Below are 19,661 nucleotides of genomic sequence, written 5' to 3' on the forward strand. Positions count from 1 at the left end.
TTGTGTACAAGGTGGTACCCAGGCAGGGAGCACAGATGGGCTTTCTGTCCTGAAGGGTGTTACCGTGGCAGATGGAGAGATGCTGAAGGGCAGTGTTTTGGACTCAAGTATGCCCAGGTCCATGCTGGAACCCTGGTCCACCTGCCAGTCCTGATTGTGCGAATGCCGATCCTCTAACCTGAGCCGTGTCCACAGGCCTGCCAGCTGAAGACAGAAACCATCACCTACGAAGAGAAGGAGCAGCAACTGGTGAATGACTGCGTGAAGGAGCTGAGTATGTACCCCTCCCTCCTCCCCACCCCACTCCCATTCCTCCTTTCAGCACCTCCCATCACTCTCCCCTCAGGCCCAAGCTCAGTGGCACTTTTCTGAAAACAGGAGGCCTCTCCTCTGCGGCACCCTTTGCTTCATTTGTGAATTGAGAGCCAGGGTGTCAGCTGTCTTTCATTTAGGTGGATATTTAATTTTAGTTTGGACTTCACATTGGGATTATTTGAAACCCAGGTTAAGACCAGATACAAAATCCCATGTGGAAGAATGATGTGATTTGAAGCAATTGACACCAAAGTTTTCAGCTTTGCTTTTTAAATTGGCACTTTCCCCCATGCTATCTCTGTTGTGAGCTTCAAGGTAAGAGAAGGGGAGGTCTGTTGAAATACTGAGTACATGAAACACAGCCTGTGTCATGCCTAGTAAAACGGCCCCAGGTCTGAATGTGATGGGAAGCTGCAAGGGAGCTGCCCTGTGCCCAAGGTTCCCATCGCTGTATGGATGTGCTTATTATGGTGGAATGTTAAGGTTCGGCCAAGTGCACCTGTGCTTGGTGTCACTTCCAGCCCCCTCCTGGAGCCTGCCTGGCCTACCATTGGAGGGAAGCCTTGTTGAGTGGAGTCAGCCCTTTCAGGAGTGATAGGCCCATGGGAAGACTAGGTTCCTTATCGCAGCCCTGAAAAAGCCATGTCACCATGTGGGAAGATGCTCTCTGTGAATCCCTTCACCTCTACTCCACTCCTCCCTGTAAAGATGGTGTCCTTCTCAGTCTGCGTGTGATTTTCCAATTCGGTCACATGCTTGTCTTTTGTTCGTTTCAGGGGATGCCAATGTCCAGATTGCGAGTATCTCAGAGGAGCTGGCCAAGAAGACAGAAGATGCTGCCCGTCAGCAGGAGGAGATCACGCACCTGCTGTCGCAGATTGTGGACCTGCAGAAGAAGGCAAAAGCTGTAAGACCTCCATGTCGGGCTGATGTGACAGTGGCTGTGCTTAATGGGCAGGGGAAGTTACTGTAGTGAACAGTTCCCTACCTAAGGGAACCAAGTGTGCTGTTCCTCTGGAAGAAAGGCTTAGTGGGTTCAGGAATGCAACCTGGTTGCCCTGAGTTGGCAGAGGTTTTGTTTATGATCTTGTTTCCTGAGACGAATCTGTAAATTTGTAACATTCATAAGAAAGGTGTTATAGATACAGTCTCAGCCTTTAACTTGTGGATCATAGAGCTTGGTATTGGCTTTTACTTCATTCATCAGTTACATCCCACAGCAGAGCAAAGCCCTTGAGATTTACAATAAAGCATCAAAAAGCAACTTCATTTCTCATATGAGGCTTTTACGGGAAGAAGGAGATGAAATGCCGCTGAGAAAATTAGGAAAAAGAAAGACGGAAAGACAGAAAGTGGAGAGGAACGGGGATAGAAGGGGGAGGGAGGGAGGATGGATGGACTTCCAGAGAGCAACCATTACTTTGGAAGTGGAAGTTGGGCTATGGAGAATAAATAGAGATGCAAGAAAGACTTTGGCTTCACAGTTACAGAAAAGGCAACATTTGCTGCAGAGTGAGGTACACAGTTCACTGTAGAAAGGTGAGCTTCTAACAGATTGAGGAGCAAGAGGGGAAAGTTGGGCCGACTTGAGTGCCTTAACAGAGAACGTGACTTGTCTTCGCCATGTTTAGTGCACGGTGGAAAATGAAGAGCTGGTCCAGCACCTGGGGGCTGCGAAGGATGCCCAGCGACAGCTCACAGCCGAGGTGGGTATCCCTGACTCCTCTCTAGCACCACAGGTTCCAGTGAAGGTGCATCCATCTCCCTTGGCAAGCTTAGGTCATGCCCCTCATAACAGGCATTTTAATATTGAATTTAGCATCTTTTAAAAAGAAAATCTCAGTTCTGTGCCTACTGGGTTCAACACCAGTACAGGGCCTGGCACTTTCTAGCTTCCAAATAAGTGACTAGAGCATAGCACAGGCATATGCAAGGAACCTGTTCAAAGTTGTGGCTTGAAGCTGGGTGTTGTGGTACACACCGTAATCCCAGCCCCTGGGAGGCTGAGGCAGGAGGACTGTCGGAAATTTGAGGCTAGCCTGGGCTGTATAACAAGACCCTATCTCAGAAAGCAGCAACAATAACAAAATGCAGTTTGAAACAAGGGCATGCTAGTTTGCCATTTTTGATGTTAGTGACCTATCTGGATTGTATACTCTTAATGTTTTAGGCCTGGAAGCTTGCCCCAAGTGAAAATGAAAATCCAGCCTTAAGGACTCTGCTAGTTTGCCACAGGCCCACAGGGCAGCAGGTTCAGTGAGGTGCTGAGGACTCAGTTGGCTGTGTCTTTCTGGCCTTTGGGTGGGGAGGGATGGTGTAAGCACCTGAGTGTCCACAGGTCCTGTGGAGGTCCTGATGCTTTGCCTCTCTCTTCTGTAGCTGCGTGAGCTGGAGGACAAGTATGCAGAGTGCATGGAGATGCTGCACGAGGCCCAGGAGGAGCTCAAGAACCTGCGGAACAAGACCATGCCCAACACCACATCCCGGCGCTACCACTCACTGGGCCTGTTTCCCATGGTGAGCTGGTGCTCCCCATTCCCCTCTGTCCCCTTCTGCCCACACCCTCACCTTGCCATATGCTTGCCCTCAGTGCAGGATAACGGCTCTGAATGGTCCGTTCTGACCACCAGAGCTGCCTCTTTACAGTGAACTGCTTGTTTTGCGGTTTGGACCTGGACTTGTTTTTTTTTAATATTTTATTTATTATGTTTATTTTATGTGTATGAGTGTATTGCCTGCATGGAGGTAGGTGCACCCAGGTCATGCAGTGCCTACAGAGATCAGAAGAGGGCGTTGGATCCTCTGGAACTGGAGGTACAGATGTTGTTAGCTGACATGTGGATGCTGGGAATCAAACCTGGGTCTTCTGCAGGAGCAGCCAGTGTTCTTAACCACTGAACTCTTCCTCCAGCCCCTGGACCTGGACTTAATGTCAGAGACATTTGAGCGCAGCTGGTGTCTTCCTAACTCCCTAAGATAAATCGGGTCATGATTTTCTCTCTTCAAATCTATTATCTTCCCTACTCCTGCTGTTAAGAGATATGTTTACTGGGAACTTCGTTTGGTTACACGTTACTTAACAACTGTTTCTGACTTTTGTAGTGACTGCTGGTTGGCCCCACAGCACATCCTCCATTTCTGCCTGTGAACCTCTGCTGATTCTTTGTATGTTTATTAACCCTTCTCTTAGTGGCTTTTAGTGTCTGGGATCTGAAATCAACTTTTGCATTCCCTTCATAGTATCTCCTCATGATCTTATTTCTTTAGCCATGGCCTGGTTTGTTTGATGTTTGGACTTTGGGGGGAACATGGTAGTCAAAGAGGGTTTCTAGTTTAATCTCTTCATGGAAGTTGGGCAACAGCAGGTCTGGGCCGCTCACTCATTTCCCTATGACATTTGCTGACAAGGAAGAGAGCTCATTTTATATTCGAGCAGACTAAAGCTTCTTGAAGGTGGGGGCCATGTCTTAGCTGTGTACCACACACAGTTCTGTGCCTGCTGAATTGTAGATGCTCAGCAGAGACTGCATATGGGTGGATGGATGACAGGCAGATGGCCTGAAGTAAAACTACAAAGAGTCCCTGTATATTCAGATTTTGTTTCAATGATCTGACAGAATACCAAATTATCTTTGAGGCAAGAAGAGCTTTAAAAATTTTTAAACGTTATGTGTTATTACTGTGTATAGGGTGTGTGCATACAAACCACAGCGCATGTGTGGAGGTCAGGGTCAACTTTATGAGGTTGGTTATTTGCTAACACTTTTAGATGGGTTCTAGGGTTCAAATTCAGGTTATCAGGCCTGTGCAGCGAGCACCTTTACCCTCTGAGCCATCTCACTAGTTGAGAAGAGCTTTAGAGAGAAACTTCATCTCATGGTACTTTCCCTAGGAAATCTCTTTCTATTTACTCCAGATAGAGAGGGCAATGGCAGCCCAAGGAAATAGTTCCATCCAAGTCCAGCTTGGTGAACCAATGAGTTTATTGGGGTAACTTATAGGAGCATGGGTGAAGGGTTAAAACTGTTTTTGAAAACCGAACCAGGGCTGGGGAGATGGCCCAGCCCATAAAAGCATTAGCTGCACAAGACTGACAACCTAAGTTTGATCCCCAGAACCCACATAGAAAGCCAGATGTGATGGTATACATCTGTAATCCCAGCACTCCTACAGTGAGATGGGAGGCAGAGACCAGAGAACCTGCTAGAAGCTTGCAGGCCACCTAACATGGAATTCTGAGGGATGGCAGAAACTACAAGAGAGGCCCTGCCTCAGCAAGATGGAAGGAGAAAGTTGTCTTTTGACCTTCACAGGCACGTGGCGCGCACGCACACACACACACACACACACACACACACACACACACACACTAGCTACATGAAATTTTAAAAGAAAAGGAAGCCAACCATCGCATGGGAAAAGTTGAATTGTGAATGTGCATTTCATTTTCTCCTGGAGAGATTCTCAGTTTTCATATTTACTGAAAGCTTTTGTTTGCCTTTTTCTATAGCTCTTGGCAAGCCTGGGTTTTAAAGATGGTTGTTTTGAAAGTGCGCCATGCACTAAAGGCATTCAAAGCAGGCTAAAGATCGCAGCATGCCCGTGTTTCTACACCTGAATGTCCAGATCTACCTCTTTTATTCCCTGCCATTCTGTCAGGGGCAGTTTTTCCTCAATAATGTTCCCAGTTCTGTTGCTTTATGGCGGGAGTTCTTAATCTGCGATCCATAGGTAGAATTGGGAAGGGGGAAGCATGAAGCCTGAGGAAAAACTCTTATTTCTTCAATTCCTGTGTTCAGTACTCCTTTCTTCTAGGAAACCACAGTGCTATCACCTCTCCTGTGAACATCTGTAGAGAGCACAGGCATTTCACAGCACAGTTCAGAGCTGCAGATGCCCCCCAAATACCCTAGGTCTCACTCACCTTACAATATAATTAGCAGTCTGTATTAGTAACTTTTCTCATCGCTGTGACCAAGTACCTGATAGAAGTCACTCAAAGGAGGAAAGATCTATTTTTGCACATACTTGGAGGGTGCAGTCCACCATGGCAGGGAAGGCGTGCTGGCAGGAGTGTGAGGCAGCTGGTCATGTCACATTGCAGTCAGGAAGCAGAGGGAGGTGAACACTGGTGTTCAGCTCACTTTCTTCTTCTTACTCAGTTCAGGACCCCTTTAAAGTGGGTCTTCCTTATCTAGAAGTTTCTTCATAGACTTATCAGAGTCTTGTCTTCTATGTGATTGTAGATCCTGTAAAGTTGGTAGTCAGTATTGACTACCCTACAGTCTTAATGCCAGAGTAGATGATAGATAGATAGATGATGGTGATGATGATGATGATGATGATGAAGATACATAGATAGATAGATAGATAGATAGATAGATAGATAGATAGATAGATGATAGAAGCAAATTACTAATCTGTTCTGTCATCTTAATTATTTTATTCATTTAGGAATATTGTTATGGACTGGGTATGGTGGCTTATACTTTTTTTAAAAAATGTGTATGAGTGTACTGCCTGCATGTATGTAAGTGCACCCATGTCATGCAATGCTGAGATGGTCAGAAGAGGGTTTCAGATTCCCCTGGAACTGGAGTTAAGGATGGTTTGTAGCTGCCATGTGGGTGCTGGGAATTAAACCCGGGTCCTCTGCAAGAGCAGTCAGTGCTCTTAACTGCTGAACCATCTCTTTTTTAAATCCCATCATTCAGAAGGCAGAAGCACGTGGATCTCTCTCTGAGTTCGAGTCCAGCCTGGTCTACGTAGCTAACAAATTCCAGGACAGCCAGGGCTACATAATGAGACTCTGTCTCATCTCAATAAACAAATGAACAAACAAAAATGATGGGGCTGGGAGATGGCTCATTTGTAAAGTGCTTGCTATGCACTGACTTCAATCCCCAAAGCTCATATAAAAAAGCTCGGCATGGTGGTTCGAACTCGTGATCCCATCACTAGGAAGATAGAGACATCAGGATTTCTAGGGCTCACCAGCTAGCTAGCCTAGCCTAGTCAGCGAGCCCCATTCCAATGAGAGATTCTGTATTAAAGGAGGTGAATGGCATTTCTGAGGATGACATCCACGGCTGCCCTCCGGCCTCCACACATGCACATAGATGGCATATATAAGTGCACTCACACGTGCCCGCCTAACATACATACATAATGAAAAGAAGCAAAGAAAAATACACTGGATGACACAGACCTCAGACGTCCCTGGGGAAGCCAGTCACTAGAAACACACCAGGTAGTAATCGTGAATAAAATTTGTGGTAAGAACTGCCAGTGCCCCCACTCATCCATCGTGGATTGAGCCTCCTGCTGGCTCCTCTGGCCTTTCCACACTTGCCTACAGCTCCTTATTGGAATATTCCTGTGGACTGTGGTATTCCAGAGGCATTGTGTGCTACCAGTTGGGAAGCACTGACCACTGAAGGCTGTGTAAAGCCAAATCAATTAAAATTAAATATAGTTCATTCAGTTCTTTGGTTACCCTGGCCACATTTCAAGGGCTTTGTAGCCACTGTGGCTTCTGTGTTGAACAGGGATAATAGAGGACAGCCCATCCAATCAGAAAGCCACATTGGTTACATGGAGTTAGCTCTCCCTTCAGGTGGGCCCACATCAGTGCCTCTGGGTGCTCAGCAGGCTTTCCTTACATACTAACCAGTAAGCATCTATCATGCTCTGTTGATAAAGTGTTTGCCTGGCATGCACAAAATCTTGAGTTCAGTCTCTAGCACTGCATAAATCTAGACTGCTAGTGCACATCTGTAATCCAGCACTCAGGAAGTAGAGGCAGGAGGATCAGAAGTTTATCCTTGACAACATAGCAAACAAATTTAAAGACAGCCTGGGCTACGTGAGACTGTTTCAAAACAAAGCAAAAAAAGACAACATGAACTGAAGGTCACATGCCTCAGATAGGGATGGGTGGAAGCTGAGAGGGGATGTCCATCTCACCTAGCATCCTTGGGAAGCAAGAAGCCCCTCAGAGACTACGGGCCTTCTCCTGAAACTGAGACTCATGGCCTCCCTGGAAGGGAAATTGTGTGCTCAAGAAAACTAGTAAAAATTAAGGAGTTGAGGTGTGTGTGTGTGTGTGTGTGTGTGTGTGGTGGTAGTGAGGATAGAGGCTGTCTATAGAGAGGAAATATAAGGTTCCTCCTGGAAACAGCAGTTCCATATTTCCTGTACAGATGGTGAGGGTGGGTGGGCCATGGCTAGCTGGTAGAGAGATGGTTAGAGTGCTCCATGGCTAGCTGGTGGGGAGATGGTTAAGGTGGGCCATGGCTAGCTGGTGGAGAGATGGTTAGGGTGCTCCATGGCTAGCTGGTGGGGAGATGGTTAGGGTGGGCCATGGCTAGCTGGTAGAGAGATGGTTAGGGTGTGCCATGGCTAGCTAGTGGAGAGATGGTTAGGGTGGGCCATGGCTAGCTGGTGGGGAGATGGTTAGGGTGGGCCATGGCTAGCTGGTGGGGAGATGGTTAGGATGGGTCATGGCTAGCTGGTGGGAAGAGGACCTTCCCTTGAAGGAGGCCAAACAAGGCTCAGAGTTACCCATGACTCAGTTCATGCTGGCAGGGACCTTTCCCCCTGCAGAGCCAGAGAGCCTGCCTAGGAATTGGAGTTGTAAATCTTGGTCTGTCCTGTGTTTGATAATCTTAGGGGTCCAGAACTGCCTACCTGATGACCTGGGAGGACAACTTAATATAGCCCATGGGGGCTATGAGGCCATACAGGGCCTTTTGGAAGCATGGAGATATTTGGAGATGGACATGTCCCCATCATTCAGAACACACTTTCCTGTGTCCCATGAGCTCTCTATTCCCCACTGTGGCCACAATTTCAGCTATGTGATTTGACCAAGGGAGCCAGAGACTTGCTGTCAGACCCTCAGCCTCCTGTGACTTGAGGCTGTATACTTGCACACAAAGGTGCTGTGTGCTCAGAACCTGCTTTGGCCATGACTCAGCCGGGTCCCTGTCAGTGGAGAATGCTCTTAACTTTGTGTTGTACTGTGGGGTTTATGGATGCTCTCGTACGGCTCCTCCAGCCTCAAACCTTATCTAGAAACAGAGCTTTTGAGACTGCTCACCTGATATGTGTCTTCTGGCTTTCCCCAGGACTCCTTGGCAGCGGAGATTGAGGGAACGATGCGCAAGGAGCTGCAGCTGGAAGAGCCCGAGTCTCCAGACATCACGTATGGTCACATACTTTTTATTGTTCCAAGTACAGACTGACTTAGGACCTATGATGTTCATACACTAGCAACATGTGGGCCTCAGGCACCATTGTGATCCTTCCCGGTTGGATTAAGGGAAATAAGAGAGCATGTCTTATATATCCAGCTCCTCTTAGGAGGTTTTTAAAGTCACGTGATGAGGGCTGGGGCTGTAGCTCAGCTGATAGAGTGCTAGTCTAGCATGCATGAAATCCCGAGTTCTGTCCCCAGCACTACATAAAACCTGGCATGGTGGTGCATATTGTAATCCCAACACTTGTGAGGCAGAGGCAGGAGGGTCAGAAGTTCTAGATTATCCTTGATTACATAGTGAGTTCAAGGCCAGTCTGGGACACATGAGGCCCTGTCTCAAAAAAATAAGTTACATGATCAACTTCAGGGAGGTAGAAAAGGGCCCATGTTTCCCATCTCTCTATCAATCTCTCTTTTCCTTTAGTGAAAAGCATTACTTTAAAAAGTTTTAATATCTACTAAGAAAATTAACAAAACAGAATGAGACAGGGACTCCAGTGGTGTGAGCCAGGCTCCCGTTTCTTCTGAATGCCCCTAGGATCTCTGCCTCCCCATCTGTCCTTACTTCAGATGCTGGCTCAGCCTGCCCCGGGACATTTAGCAGACCCAGGGACCTTGCTTTCACTCTACTCAAACTCCATTGACAAAACTTAAATGAGACACTGAGTGGCAGGTGCCCCAGTGACTTTGGTGTGTGTGTGAAACTTCCTGTGCCCCTAGAGGAAGCAACCATTCCAGAAACGTGGTTCCCTAAAGAGAGCGAGCATATTAACATCAAAGTGTGGTTCTGCTTTTTAGAAATAGCAGTTTCTAAAAGTAGACAAGTAGGGTATTTTATCATCTCATGGTAGATGTTTAAGCTGATTTTAAGACTTGCTTTTTAATTATATGAATAGTCACACATACTCAATACATTCTACAGATTCTACAGATATTTGTTGCACTCCATATGTCCCACAGTGAACATTGCTTCCCTGGAGCCTGCATTCTGTGTAGATCTGAGAGAAGAAATGTGCTACCCACAAAAATAGTGCTTGGGTGCTTTTATTTGTAGCTCAGGTTTTGGGGGTGTAATAAGCTGTGTCATCTGGGCTAGCTGCACCTTTATGCATGACTACACTAGTGGGACTTAGATTCAGTGGGTATTAAGTTTCCTGATACCATACTATGAAGGATGCACCCTGTACCCTAAGGAACACTGAAGTCCTCAGGTTACTGAAGCCCAGCAGGCTACTTGGGAGGTCCTGGAGGTGCTATTTTGGTGTTGGTCATCTGGGGAGAGTCTACCTCCAGGTCCTTGCTCATGGTTGCTATGTTCTCACCAGCCACCAGAAACGTGTCTTTGAGACGGTGAGAAACATCAACCAAGTGGTCAAGCAGAGATCACTGACCCCTTCCCCCATGAACATCCCGGGTTCCAACCAGTCCTCGGCCATGAACTCCCTCCTGTCCAGCTGCGTCAGCACCCCCCGCTCCAGCTTCTATGGCAGCGACGTCGGCAATGTGGTCCTTGATAACAAGACTAACAGCATCCTCCTGGAAACTGAAGCAGCCGACTTGGGGTGAGCAGGCTAGGGGCTTTTATCTTTCTGTTTCAGAGGGGAGAGGTAGTGCAGATTGAATGGGGGGTTGGGTCACCATCAGAGAGAGAGAGAGAGGTGGGTGAGCAGAGCCCAGTGATTGTTGACATTGGACTTCTCTAGATCCCATCTATCCACTTTATCCATAACAGATATTTTTTTAAAGAGATTTGTCAAGTTGATACCAGAAATGTGTTTTTTAATAACACGCTGAAGGGGAGGATCAACGAATATTATTTCCCATGAATCATCACTGTTAAGCAAAAAAAATAGACATTTGCTTCATGACAACCCCTTCCTGACCCTTTGTAGTTTGGATACTGTAAGGGTGAGGGGGACTTGAGCTCTCTGGGTTGCTTCATGAGTGGAATGCTGGGGGCTGTTGGGATGCGGGCTTTCCTTAAGGATAGTCAGTTCCTCTGTCCCAGAGCCTAGCAGACCCACCTCCACTGTCCACCCTGTACACTCTGGTCCTTGACTCTGGTCCTCGCACTTACTAAAATGAATTATTTGGACCAGTTGAGCCATACTATGGGAACTCCATAATCAGAAATGGATTCACTCAGAGTTGAGCGCTCAGCCCCTTTCATGTAATAGGAAAAAGCCGGCTCTCCTAAATCAGCTGCCCTCTGGAACCCAGGAACAGCCACCTGAAGGAGGGTTCCTCCTAAATGACCAAAAAGATGCTTATAAAAAGAGGAAAATTTTATGTGCAAATTTTCTGTCTGTCCTGGTGCGATGGTCCGCACTAAGATAAACTAGATCAGACTCAGAAGTCCTTCTTCAGGGCAGATGTTTATTCCCTGTCCTGATTAGCATGCCCATGGCTGGCTCTGGTATCTAGGCCACGTCCCATCCGTGCACAGCACTTACTAGAACCAGGGTGACCAGCGCCCCCTGCTGGCCACCAGTCCTTACCCCCTTCTCTTCCCCAGGAACGAGGAACGCAGTAAGAAGCCCGGCACGCCGGGCACCCCGGGCTCCCACGACCTGGAGACGGCCCTGAGGCGGCTGTCCCTGCGCAGGGAGAACTACCTGTCGGAGCGGAGGTTCTTCGAGGAGGAGCAGGAGCGGAAGCTGCGTGAGCTGGCAGAGAAGGGGGAGCTGCGCAGCGGCTCACTCACGCCCACCGAGAGCATCATGTCCTTGGGCACACACTCTCGCTTCTCCGAGTTCACCGGCTTCTCCGGCATGTCCTTCAGCAGCCGCTCCTACCTGCCCGAGAAGCTGCAGATTGTAAAGCCGCTCGAAGGTGACCACCTGGGGCCGCGGCCCCTCTCTGTCCTCCTCTGCGACTCGCTCTGGGCCCTGATCCATCACCGGAAAGCGGGCCACTGCTGTCATACATATTCTTTTTTCTTCCGAGACAGCCACCCACGCTGCTGGTTTGAGTTCCTCTGAGGTGGCCTTGGTTTCTGCAACCTCTGCATCGCAGGTTGAGCTGAGCAGTCCTGGGGTAACTGAACCCACCCCAGGGAGGTGGCCTGCCAAGTCTCTCTCTTTTGCCTTTAGTGCCTTAGGAGCCACAATCTAGCGGCAGGTGCATTGCTTCAGACCCCGGGGTGACCATTCACCCTCTCTACAACAGAAACTATTTCTGGATCATGCCTGAGGGTCCGAGAAAGGTAGAAAAAGAAATGCTTTGACTTCTCAGAAATTATGCTGACAAGTAGCACCAAGCGAACACTGTAAGTAGGTTTCTGCCCAGTAACCACTTGGAAGCATTGTGTGAGCTGTGACCTATTTTTTAGAAAGAGGGAGTGGCTTTCTGAAGGTGTGCAGTCTGCAGTTTGGAGGCAGAAAGGAGGCGTAGTGGTGGGGGCCAGCTAGTTTAGACTCCTTTAAGCCTCTTTCCAAAGGTCTTTTACTTTTTATTAATGGTATCTGGGCTTCTTAGAAGACCGAGCTCGTAGAAAACCTCCCCTTTTTCCTTTTGTTGAATTGGCTATTACAGAATGTTTTTTCTGGGGCTCATGCTGCCCTGCCAAGAACCACCCAATGTGTGGAGTTTTCATTTTTCCCTTCTTTAGTTTGGAAACCCATGTGAGTTGGAGGAGGTGCTTTAGAATCCTCTATTTTGTTACTGATATAAAACCAAATGTTTATATGTCAGTATTTTTCTCAGCTGTTAGTATCATCCCTTCTAAGAATGTCTTTGGATATTTTAACCTAATTGCACTCCCCACTGTGAAAATTTAATTCCACAGATTATTTTTTATTCACACGGGTAAAAACTTGTGTTCTGTGTTTAAAAGGAGAACAATTATTTTCACCTCAAAAGCCCCTATTTTTGCCCCTGGGGACAGTGTTGGGCAGGCAGGCTGTAAACTTTGTTTTGGTCCCTGTGTTTTCCAGAGAAAGACAGCAGATGGGGACTGTTTTTTTTTTTTTTTCTTCTTCTTCTGTTTTCATAATCACGTCTTCATTATTTAATTTCAGCCCTCCCTGGGTCCAGGGGAGGGACGCCTTGCTCTTTTCATTTTATTCAGTTGTAAGCTTGGGAATTGTTTTCTGATCTGCTATCATGTCTGTTTTTCTTTGAATAAAATCTTCCATTTCTGCAGTTTTATTTTCTGCCTTTCTTTTCTTTTTTGTTTCCTTTGTCTCCCAAAGATTATTAGACTTTTATCATCTCTGTCTCTCTCCATATCTTACTATGTTTCATTAGATCACCCAGAAACATGCTCTGAAGTTCATGTTCCAAGTACATCACAGAATGAGATTTTTGAAAAATTTATTTTGACCAATTCTTCTTGATTTCTTCTAACCTTGTGACTGGGATTATAGCATTTTTAGGCCAAGTTAACAGAATAGGAAGAAATCCCACTCAACTTTGAAAGCTGAATTTCATCTATAGCACCCTGGTCCTCAGGAAGTTAAATTACTGCCATTAAAAAGTCATGTTATCACCATGGCCTGTAACACAGCCTCATGACATAGATCCTTTTGGCTCCATTTTGTAGTTCTCAGACTTCTGTCTTAAAATACAACTAATATTTTCTTTTGCCCCCACAATCAATGTTTGTGTTATTGGGGTTACTCTGATAAGGTGGGGTGTTGGCATAGAAGTCTTGCTGGCTTTAGCTTCTGTACACTGTAACTGTGGTGTTGGGGAAGTTAGCCCTCCTTTTGAGCTGTTTCCCTCCTTTGTGATGTAGGCTGATGGGTGTCAAACAAGATTGTGGTGAGGAATAAACATAGTACATGCTGCATTGTGCCTGACATCCTGTAGGTGCTTATTCAAACTCAGGCATGTCAAACCTGCTCCTCAGTCAGGTGCTCAAGTGTAAGGGGCCCAGTTACCCAGTTACCAGTGTTAAGATGTGGACCCACATGCTGGGGTCATGGTCTTACTTCCACTTCCATTGGCCCAATGAGACACTGGTAGTGTTTCTTTTATCTCCAGCAGTCCAGGTAAAGGTACCTGGGGTGCAGTCCCTGGAGACCATTGGCTGGGATCATCACAAAGCCAACCAGTGTGCTCCATCTACGTCTCCTCTTCCCGTTCCATCCACCTTGCCATCTCCTAATTGTGTCAGAGGAGCTGTGAGCCATGTGTGAAGAATGTGCTCATCGCCTCATCCGGCCTTACAGACTGTGAGCAGGTGAAGAACAAACATGTAGAGAGAGAGAGAGATCCACCTTAAAAAGCCTGAGACGGTGCCATTCCTTTTCCTGTATTTCCTTCTTTATTTACAACAAGGATAGAATTTCCAAGTGCAGGGATGAGTGTGTAATTGGGGAAGCTCACGCTGTGGGCTTACTATCAGGAGGATTGTACTCTGTTAAGCCCCTGTGCCCCTCTGACATATGGAGATGTGGTTCCCCCTTCTGTGATTATGGGAAGGCTTTTTAGAGGGAACAGTAGGGTGTGCAAGGAAAGGAGGGGGAAGAGACAGTGACCAGAATTACATTTCCTTCCATAATCTCTCTTATTCAATAGAACTTGGTCATCATGCCAATCAGGGGCACAAAGGTTCACCTCTTTCCTTGCCTGGTTGCCTGTTCTCATGTGGCTGGGCAGATCTTAGTGGAGTAAATGATGGGAAGTTGACAATTAGCACAGATTCTCCTGCTTTGTATTGGACATGGGGAAGAGGCCAGGCTGGGGAAAGAGACTGAAGGAGAGGGAAGAGGCAGCCTGGGCTCTGCTCTGAATGAGGTATGATTCATACTCACTTTTAAATTTGCTCCCATTATCAATGGAAAGACTGAAGTCTTTCAGGTAGCCAGGAGGTGTATAGAATTCCTACAGAGTGGTTTAGGGCATGGAGGCCACAGGGTGGGGAGGTGAGAGGGCTTCTGCTTAGGCTCTGGACTCTGGGAACCCTGGGGCCGAGAAGCACAGCCCCACTGTTGGCATAAGATCATAGTCAAAGCTGAGATGGCCTTCATGTCTATGGAATAGAAAACACCCACTCGGTGATTACAAACACCAACTGGGCTTGCTCTTGGCTGTGGGAGGCGTCTTCCCCACTGAGACTATCAGGGAATGAACACTGGAGCTAGCCTTCCTTTTGATCCTAGATGGGCCACTTGCTATTTAATGCAACCTCTGGCCAGTGACTTTCCCTCCAGATGCTCAGTGTCCTCATCTGTAAAATGGGGTAAAATGGAGACAGTGGAGTGATCATGCAAACAAAAGGAGTTACACACACAGGGTAGCCAATGGTCACTAAGCCCAATAAAGCCTGGCTGTTCCGATGTAAGGGACTCCCAAGCATGGGTTAAAAATCCAAGTCCATCTTGGATGCCTTTTGGGATCATCTTTTACTTGAACCTGTGTTGAATTTCCTTGGCAGTTTCAGGCAATGCAAGAACTCCAACTGTTGCCATAGCCTTCTTTACGCCACTCAGAAGACTCGTGGTGAACTTGTTTCTTGAGTCCATCTGAGGGAGAGGGGGTGGTTGGGGGAGGGACTGTCTAAAAGATAGAGGATTGAGACTGGTTAAGACTGTTGCCAGAACCCAGAGTCCTTCCCCAGTGGATTGTGATCATCCCTTCTTGTGGAAGGGTGAGGAGAGGTGGTGTTCCCCAACATTCTCCTCACTTTCCCATCTCTTATCTTCACCTTCCTTCCCTTTCTAAAGGTAGAAATGAGGTAGACATGGATCCACATATACCCTGGGTACAGGTGCAGGCCCAAGTCGGCTATAACAGGCTGACGCAAGGATTCTTCTGGTGAGCTTCTGTAAGCCAGCACATGGGCAGTGGGATAGGGGCTCTGAGGGTGGCAGAGGAACCCTAAGCAGTGTGTTTCCTGCTGGGCTCTAGAGTCTCACCTGGATGTTCTCCTGTGGGTTATGCATTCTATTTCTACAGCTGGAGGCCAGGCCTGCTGTCCATATACCCCATCTCTACAGCTGGGGGCCAGCTCTGCTGTCCATGTACCCCATCTCTACAGCTGGAGGCCGGGCCTGCTGTCCATGTACCTCGTCTCTGCAGCTAGAGGCCAGGCCTGCTGTCCATGTACCCCATCTCTGCAGCTGGAGGCCAGGCCTGCTGTCCATCTACCCCATCTCTACAGCTGGAGGCCAGCTCTGCTGTCCATCTACCCCATCTCTACAGCTGGAGGCCAGGCCTGCTGTCCATGTACCCTATCCCTCCAGCTGGAGGCCAGGCCTGCTGTCCATGTACCCCATCTCTTCCCTGCTGCCCTCTCAGCCCAGGTTCCTGGCAAAGCACCATGTTCTGACTTGCTCAGCACTAACTCAGTTACTTAGCTTCAGGAACCCTCCATTCCCCCACTTGTAAAGTCTGAGTGAGAATCTGTGCCTCAGGGTGGTTCTGATCAGTGAATTGCTGTACTACGTGTAAAACAGAGTGAATGAACACACACACACACACACACACACACACACACACACACACACATGTCATAGTGAATTGATGCTGTAACCAGAATACCCAAGCTTAAACTGCCCATCACTTTGAATGCCAATAACTAGACAAGATTAGAGTCTTCCAAGCTTGTGCTTTTTTCAGAGAGCCAACAATCAGAAGACAGCAGGTTAACACCCCAGAGACCTGCCATCCATCTCCTCTCCTGTCGGGAGGGCAAATGAAGGCAGCCAGTCATTCCAAAGTTTGGTCTAGTTCCTCTGTTCAAGTCAGCCTTGCCAGAGACCCATGGTGCTAGTACCTCTCCTTACAGCCTCTGGTACTCTGGTTCTCTCTCTCTCTCTCTCTCTCTCTCTCTCTCTCTTTCTCTCTCTCTCTCTCTCTAGTGGGAGTTTCACATACACTAAAGGCCACTAAGTTTTAAGTTCCTCCCAAGTCCCATCTGAATTACAACTAGGTTACAGTAACTCAAAACGTCACGCTGGACTACATACAAAGTGGATTGTAGGTTCCTTTCTACAGTATGAAGTTAGAGTGTCCTCTAACAGGATAGCTTCTAGAGGACTTCCAGTTATCCCTCTAGCAGCATGCTGCATGTAAACACACAGAAGCACACCATACCGCCTTGTCTGATACCAGCTAGCTTTCTGAAACAGTGATGCATTGCACCTTGGGGCTCAGGATCCTACAACTACCTGGCCACATTTGCTCAGTGTTCGTGCTACACGCGTTTTTTTTTTAGGACCAGTGGCTTCCTTCAGAGTCTCAAAAGATACCAGAGTTAAGAACTGCAGCTCTGGGGCCAGGCTTCCCAGTCTCAGCATGGGTGCTGTGTGAGCCAAACTTTCTTTGCTGTGGGGATCATGTGAGCATCTTGGAATGTTTAGCACCACCCTGACCTCTGCATCTGATGATGTTAGCATCCTCATCTTCTTCTACAGTTGTGACCACCAAAAAGCCTGCAGATATTGTTCCCCCTGGGTGTGTGAGGGGGTTGTCCCTGGTTGAGAACTTCTCTTCTAGTTCTCACAGGTATGGACACCATCCCCCCCTTCTCCCCCTCTTTGATGTCTTTTTTTTCTTTTGTGCATAGAATGCATTTTTCAGCTCCATTCAGTAGGTCCAGGTTCCTTAGGGAGGGTACACGGTGTATTGTGTACCCTTAAAATGGATGTGGACCTTTGTATTGAGTTTTTTAGGTTCATGGTGTGTACATTTTTTTCTTTTAAGTGAACTTGAAATTGCTAATTTTCAAATTTTTCCTAAGACCCTAGCAGCTGGCTCCTGGCATCTGTGGTTCCTCAACTTCATTCCAACAGGATGACTTGGAGGGATTTTTGCCCACACAGCAAGCAGCCCTGAGTGCTGATATTAGAGAAGCTACCTGAACAGGCAGTCTCCTGCCTCTGAGAGCCTCTCTAAATGTCTGTCTGGAACATGAGATGCTTGTTTGTGGCCATGTGCCTTTGAGTAACTTCTTTATCTGTAAAGTGGGGACAGACATCCTGTGAGGTGTGACAGGTGTTCCAAGAGGACAAAAGGCTTGCCCTGTCCAGGAGAAGCTTGGCGCACCCACAGCACACTAGAGTCACTAAGATGTCCTTGGGCTCTGCTTCAGTACCCAGGTTTCCCAGATACACCAGGTCCTGGAGCATGTCTCTGGGTAGGGTGCCATCATACCTTAAGGCTTGTCATGGACACTCTTCCCCTGTGTTACTGCAGACCTCACAGACTGTCACCTGAGCCCCAGGGTGTCACCCTGGAGATCGGCTCTCTGCTTTAGAGCTCTGTGCAGACTTACTGTATTCTTAAATCACACCTCTTCACCCAGTTCCTCACCTCTGTAGCTTCTGAAGTGAAGGAGGTGCTAGGTCCCCCCCCGCTTACCTCCCTGTGCTCCTGACCTTTCCTTTTGTAATACTCTCATGAAAGTCTAGGGTGGGAAGTCGGAAAGCTAGTTCGGCTGGGCTAACTTATGTCGCCCCTGTTCCCAGTTATTTGTATACAGTTGACACAAGTTGCCTCTGATGCTTGTTGGCCATCTTTAGTCTATTACTTTAGTAAAATGATGTGTTAAATTTTAGGGTTGGCATTAGATGGCTAAAATACTTGGTTAGCAAACATTGGTACACAGTACATACCACATATTTTGCTTTACAAAATTGTTGGTTCCTTACAGTAGTACCTCCTACTGGTGTAGTAGGGTATAGCACCCTTGTCCAGTTGGAAGGGCCAAACCACAGTGACCTGGTCCCTCCTGAGGTCCTTGTGCAATCTCAGGCCTGGTGGGTTCACATTGAGCTCTTTGAGGGTGAGAAACCTTTCCCTCTCAGGGCACACTAACCCTCCATCCCCATCTTCTTTCTCCTGCCAGGTTCAGCCACACTTCACCACTGGCAGCAACTGGCCCAGCCTCATCTGGGGGGCATCCTGGACCCCCGGCCCGGTGTGGTCACCAAGGGCTTCCGGACACTAGATGTTGACCTGGATGAAGTGTACTGCCTTAATGACTTTGAGGAAGATGACACAGGTGACCACATTTCTCTCACGGGCCTAGCTACCTCCACGCCAGTTCAGCACCCGGAGACCTCAGGTGAGAGGTCCCGAGCACACGTGACTGTCTCAGGCAGCAGAAGTTTCTCAAGCCTGCCTCCAGCTTCCCCAGAGGAGATGCATGAGCTGCCAGCGGGCCTGGAGGAGGAGGAGGAGGAGGAGGGGTCTGGTGAGGGTGCGTCCATAAGTCCTATAAACCCAACAGAGGCAGAGCTCCGGGCCATGCTCACCTCTGTCCTGGGCACCATCCGTAGTGGCTCTGTGTCTGTAGCTTCCGCTCGTCTGTGTGGGTGACGTGGGGAAAGACTTCCCATCCTTGGGTTCTGTTTTTAACAGAGTCCTGATACCTCCACATTGTGACAAATGGGGGTCACCCCTGCCTGTCTTGGAGTGGTATAGACCAGCAGGATTCTGAAAAGGAGGGCAGGAGAGGCTGCTAAAAAGAAGTGGGGTTACTGGGCTCTGAGAACATGGGCTCCCTCCTTCCTGTTATGGGTGTCTGGCCCTGCATTAGAAGGGCTGATTCTTTAAGTCCCTTGAGATTTCCAAGTCGAGCCAGGTTGGGCAATTTTAGGGAAATGAGAAAGGCAAATGGGAAACTGTTACCCGTAGGACATGTGAAAACCAGAAGCCTGGGGAATGTTCAAGAGCTGAGATGACTTAGTAGACAACTCAGCTTTTGACTTGCCTTAACAATTGAAGGCATAGTTACCATTTTCATGTGTTCAAAGTTTTTTCTTTTTCTTTTCTTTTTGGTCTTTTTGAGACAGGATCTCCCTGTAGCCCCGGCTGGCCTGAAGTCACTATGTAGACCAGGCTGATCTTGAACTCACAGAGATCCACCTGCCTCTGCCTCCCAAGTGCTGGGATTAAAGGCATGGGCTACCACACCCTGCTCAAAGTAGTTTTTAAAAAAGTGTTTTAGTGACACTCTTTAACCAGATACACCCTAAGAGATGTCACAGAGCTCTTCCAAAGAGGATGCTAGATACTCTGTCTAATCCCTGTCCCACTCCTCAGGCACCGGAGCCGTGATGTGAGTGTGTGGACTGGCCCACGCCCCAGTTGCACTAGGATAGAAACTATACTCAGGGCTCCCAGGGCCTCTGAG

At 47.8% G+C, this 19,661-nt stretch overlaps 1 protein-coding gene across 10 annotated transcripts in view; it reads left to right on the plus strand.

The window, feature by feature from the left end:
• Trak1 (trafficking kinesin protein 1) overlaps window positions 1-19,661 on the plus strand; it is a 129,908-nt gene that overhangs the window by 95,480 nt on the left and 14,767 nt on the right. For 4 of the 10 annotated variants that reach the window (XM_029554300.1, XM_029554298.1, XM_029554296.1 and 1 more), the window contains 8 exons: window positions 196-274; window positions 1,092-1,222; window positions 1,947-2,021; window positions 2,695-2,832; window positions 8,445-8,521; window positions 9,901-10,137; window positions 11,091-11,407; window positions 18,372-18,725. In XM_029554300.1, the coding sequence (XP_029410160.1) occupies window positions 196-274; window positions 1,092-1,222; window positions 1,947-2,021; window positions 2,695-2,832; window positions 8,445-8,521; window positions 9,901-10,137; window positions 11,091-11,407; window positions 18,372-18,725 (1,408 nt within the window). Of the gene's footprint in view, window positions 1-195; window positions 275-1,091; window positions 1,223-1,946; window positions 2,022-2,694; window positions 2,833-8,444; window positions 8,522-9,900; window positions 10,138-11,090; window positions 13,355-18,371; window positions 18,726-19,661 lie in introns of those variants that run through there. The other 6 variants (XM_008849439.2, XM_008849442.3, XM_008849440.2 and 3 more) reach the window with 4 other exon arrangements.

The sequence above is a fragment of the Nannospalax galili genome, unplaced genomic scaffold, assembly GCF_000622305.1.
Source record: "Nannospalax galili isolate Female #2095 unplaced genomic scaffold, S.galili_v1.0 scaffold443, whole genome shotgun sequence".
NCBI lineage: Eukaryota > Metazoa > Chordata > Mammalia > Rodentia > Spalacidae > Nannospalax > Nannospalax galili.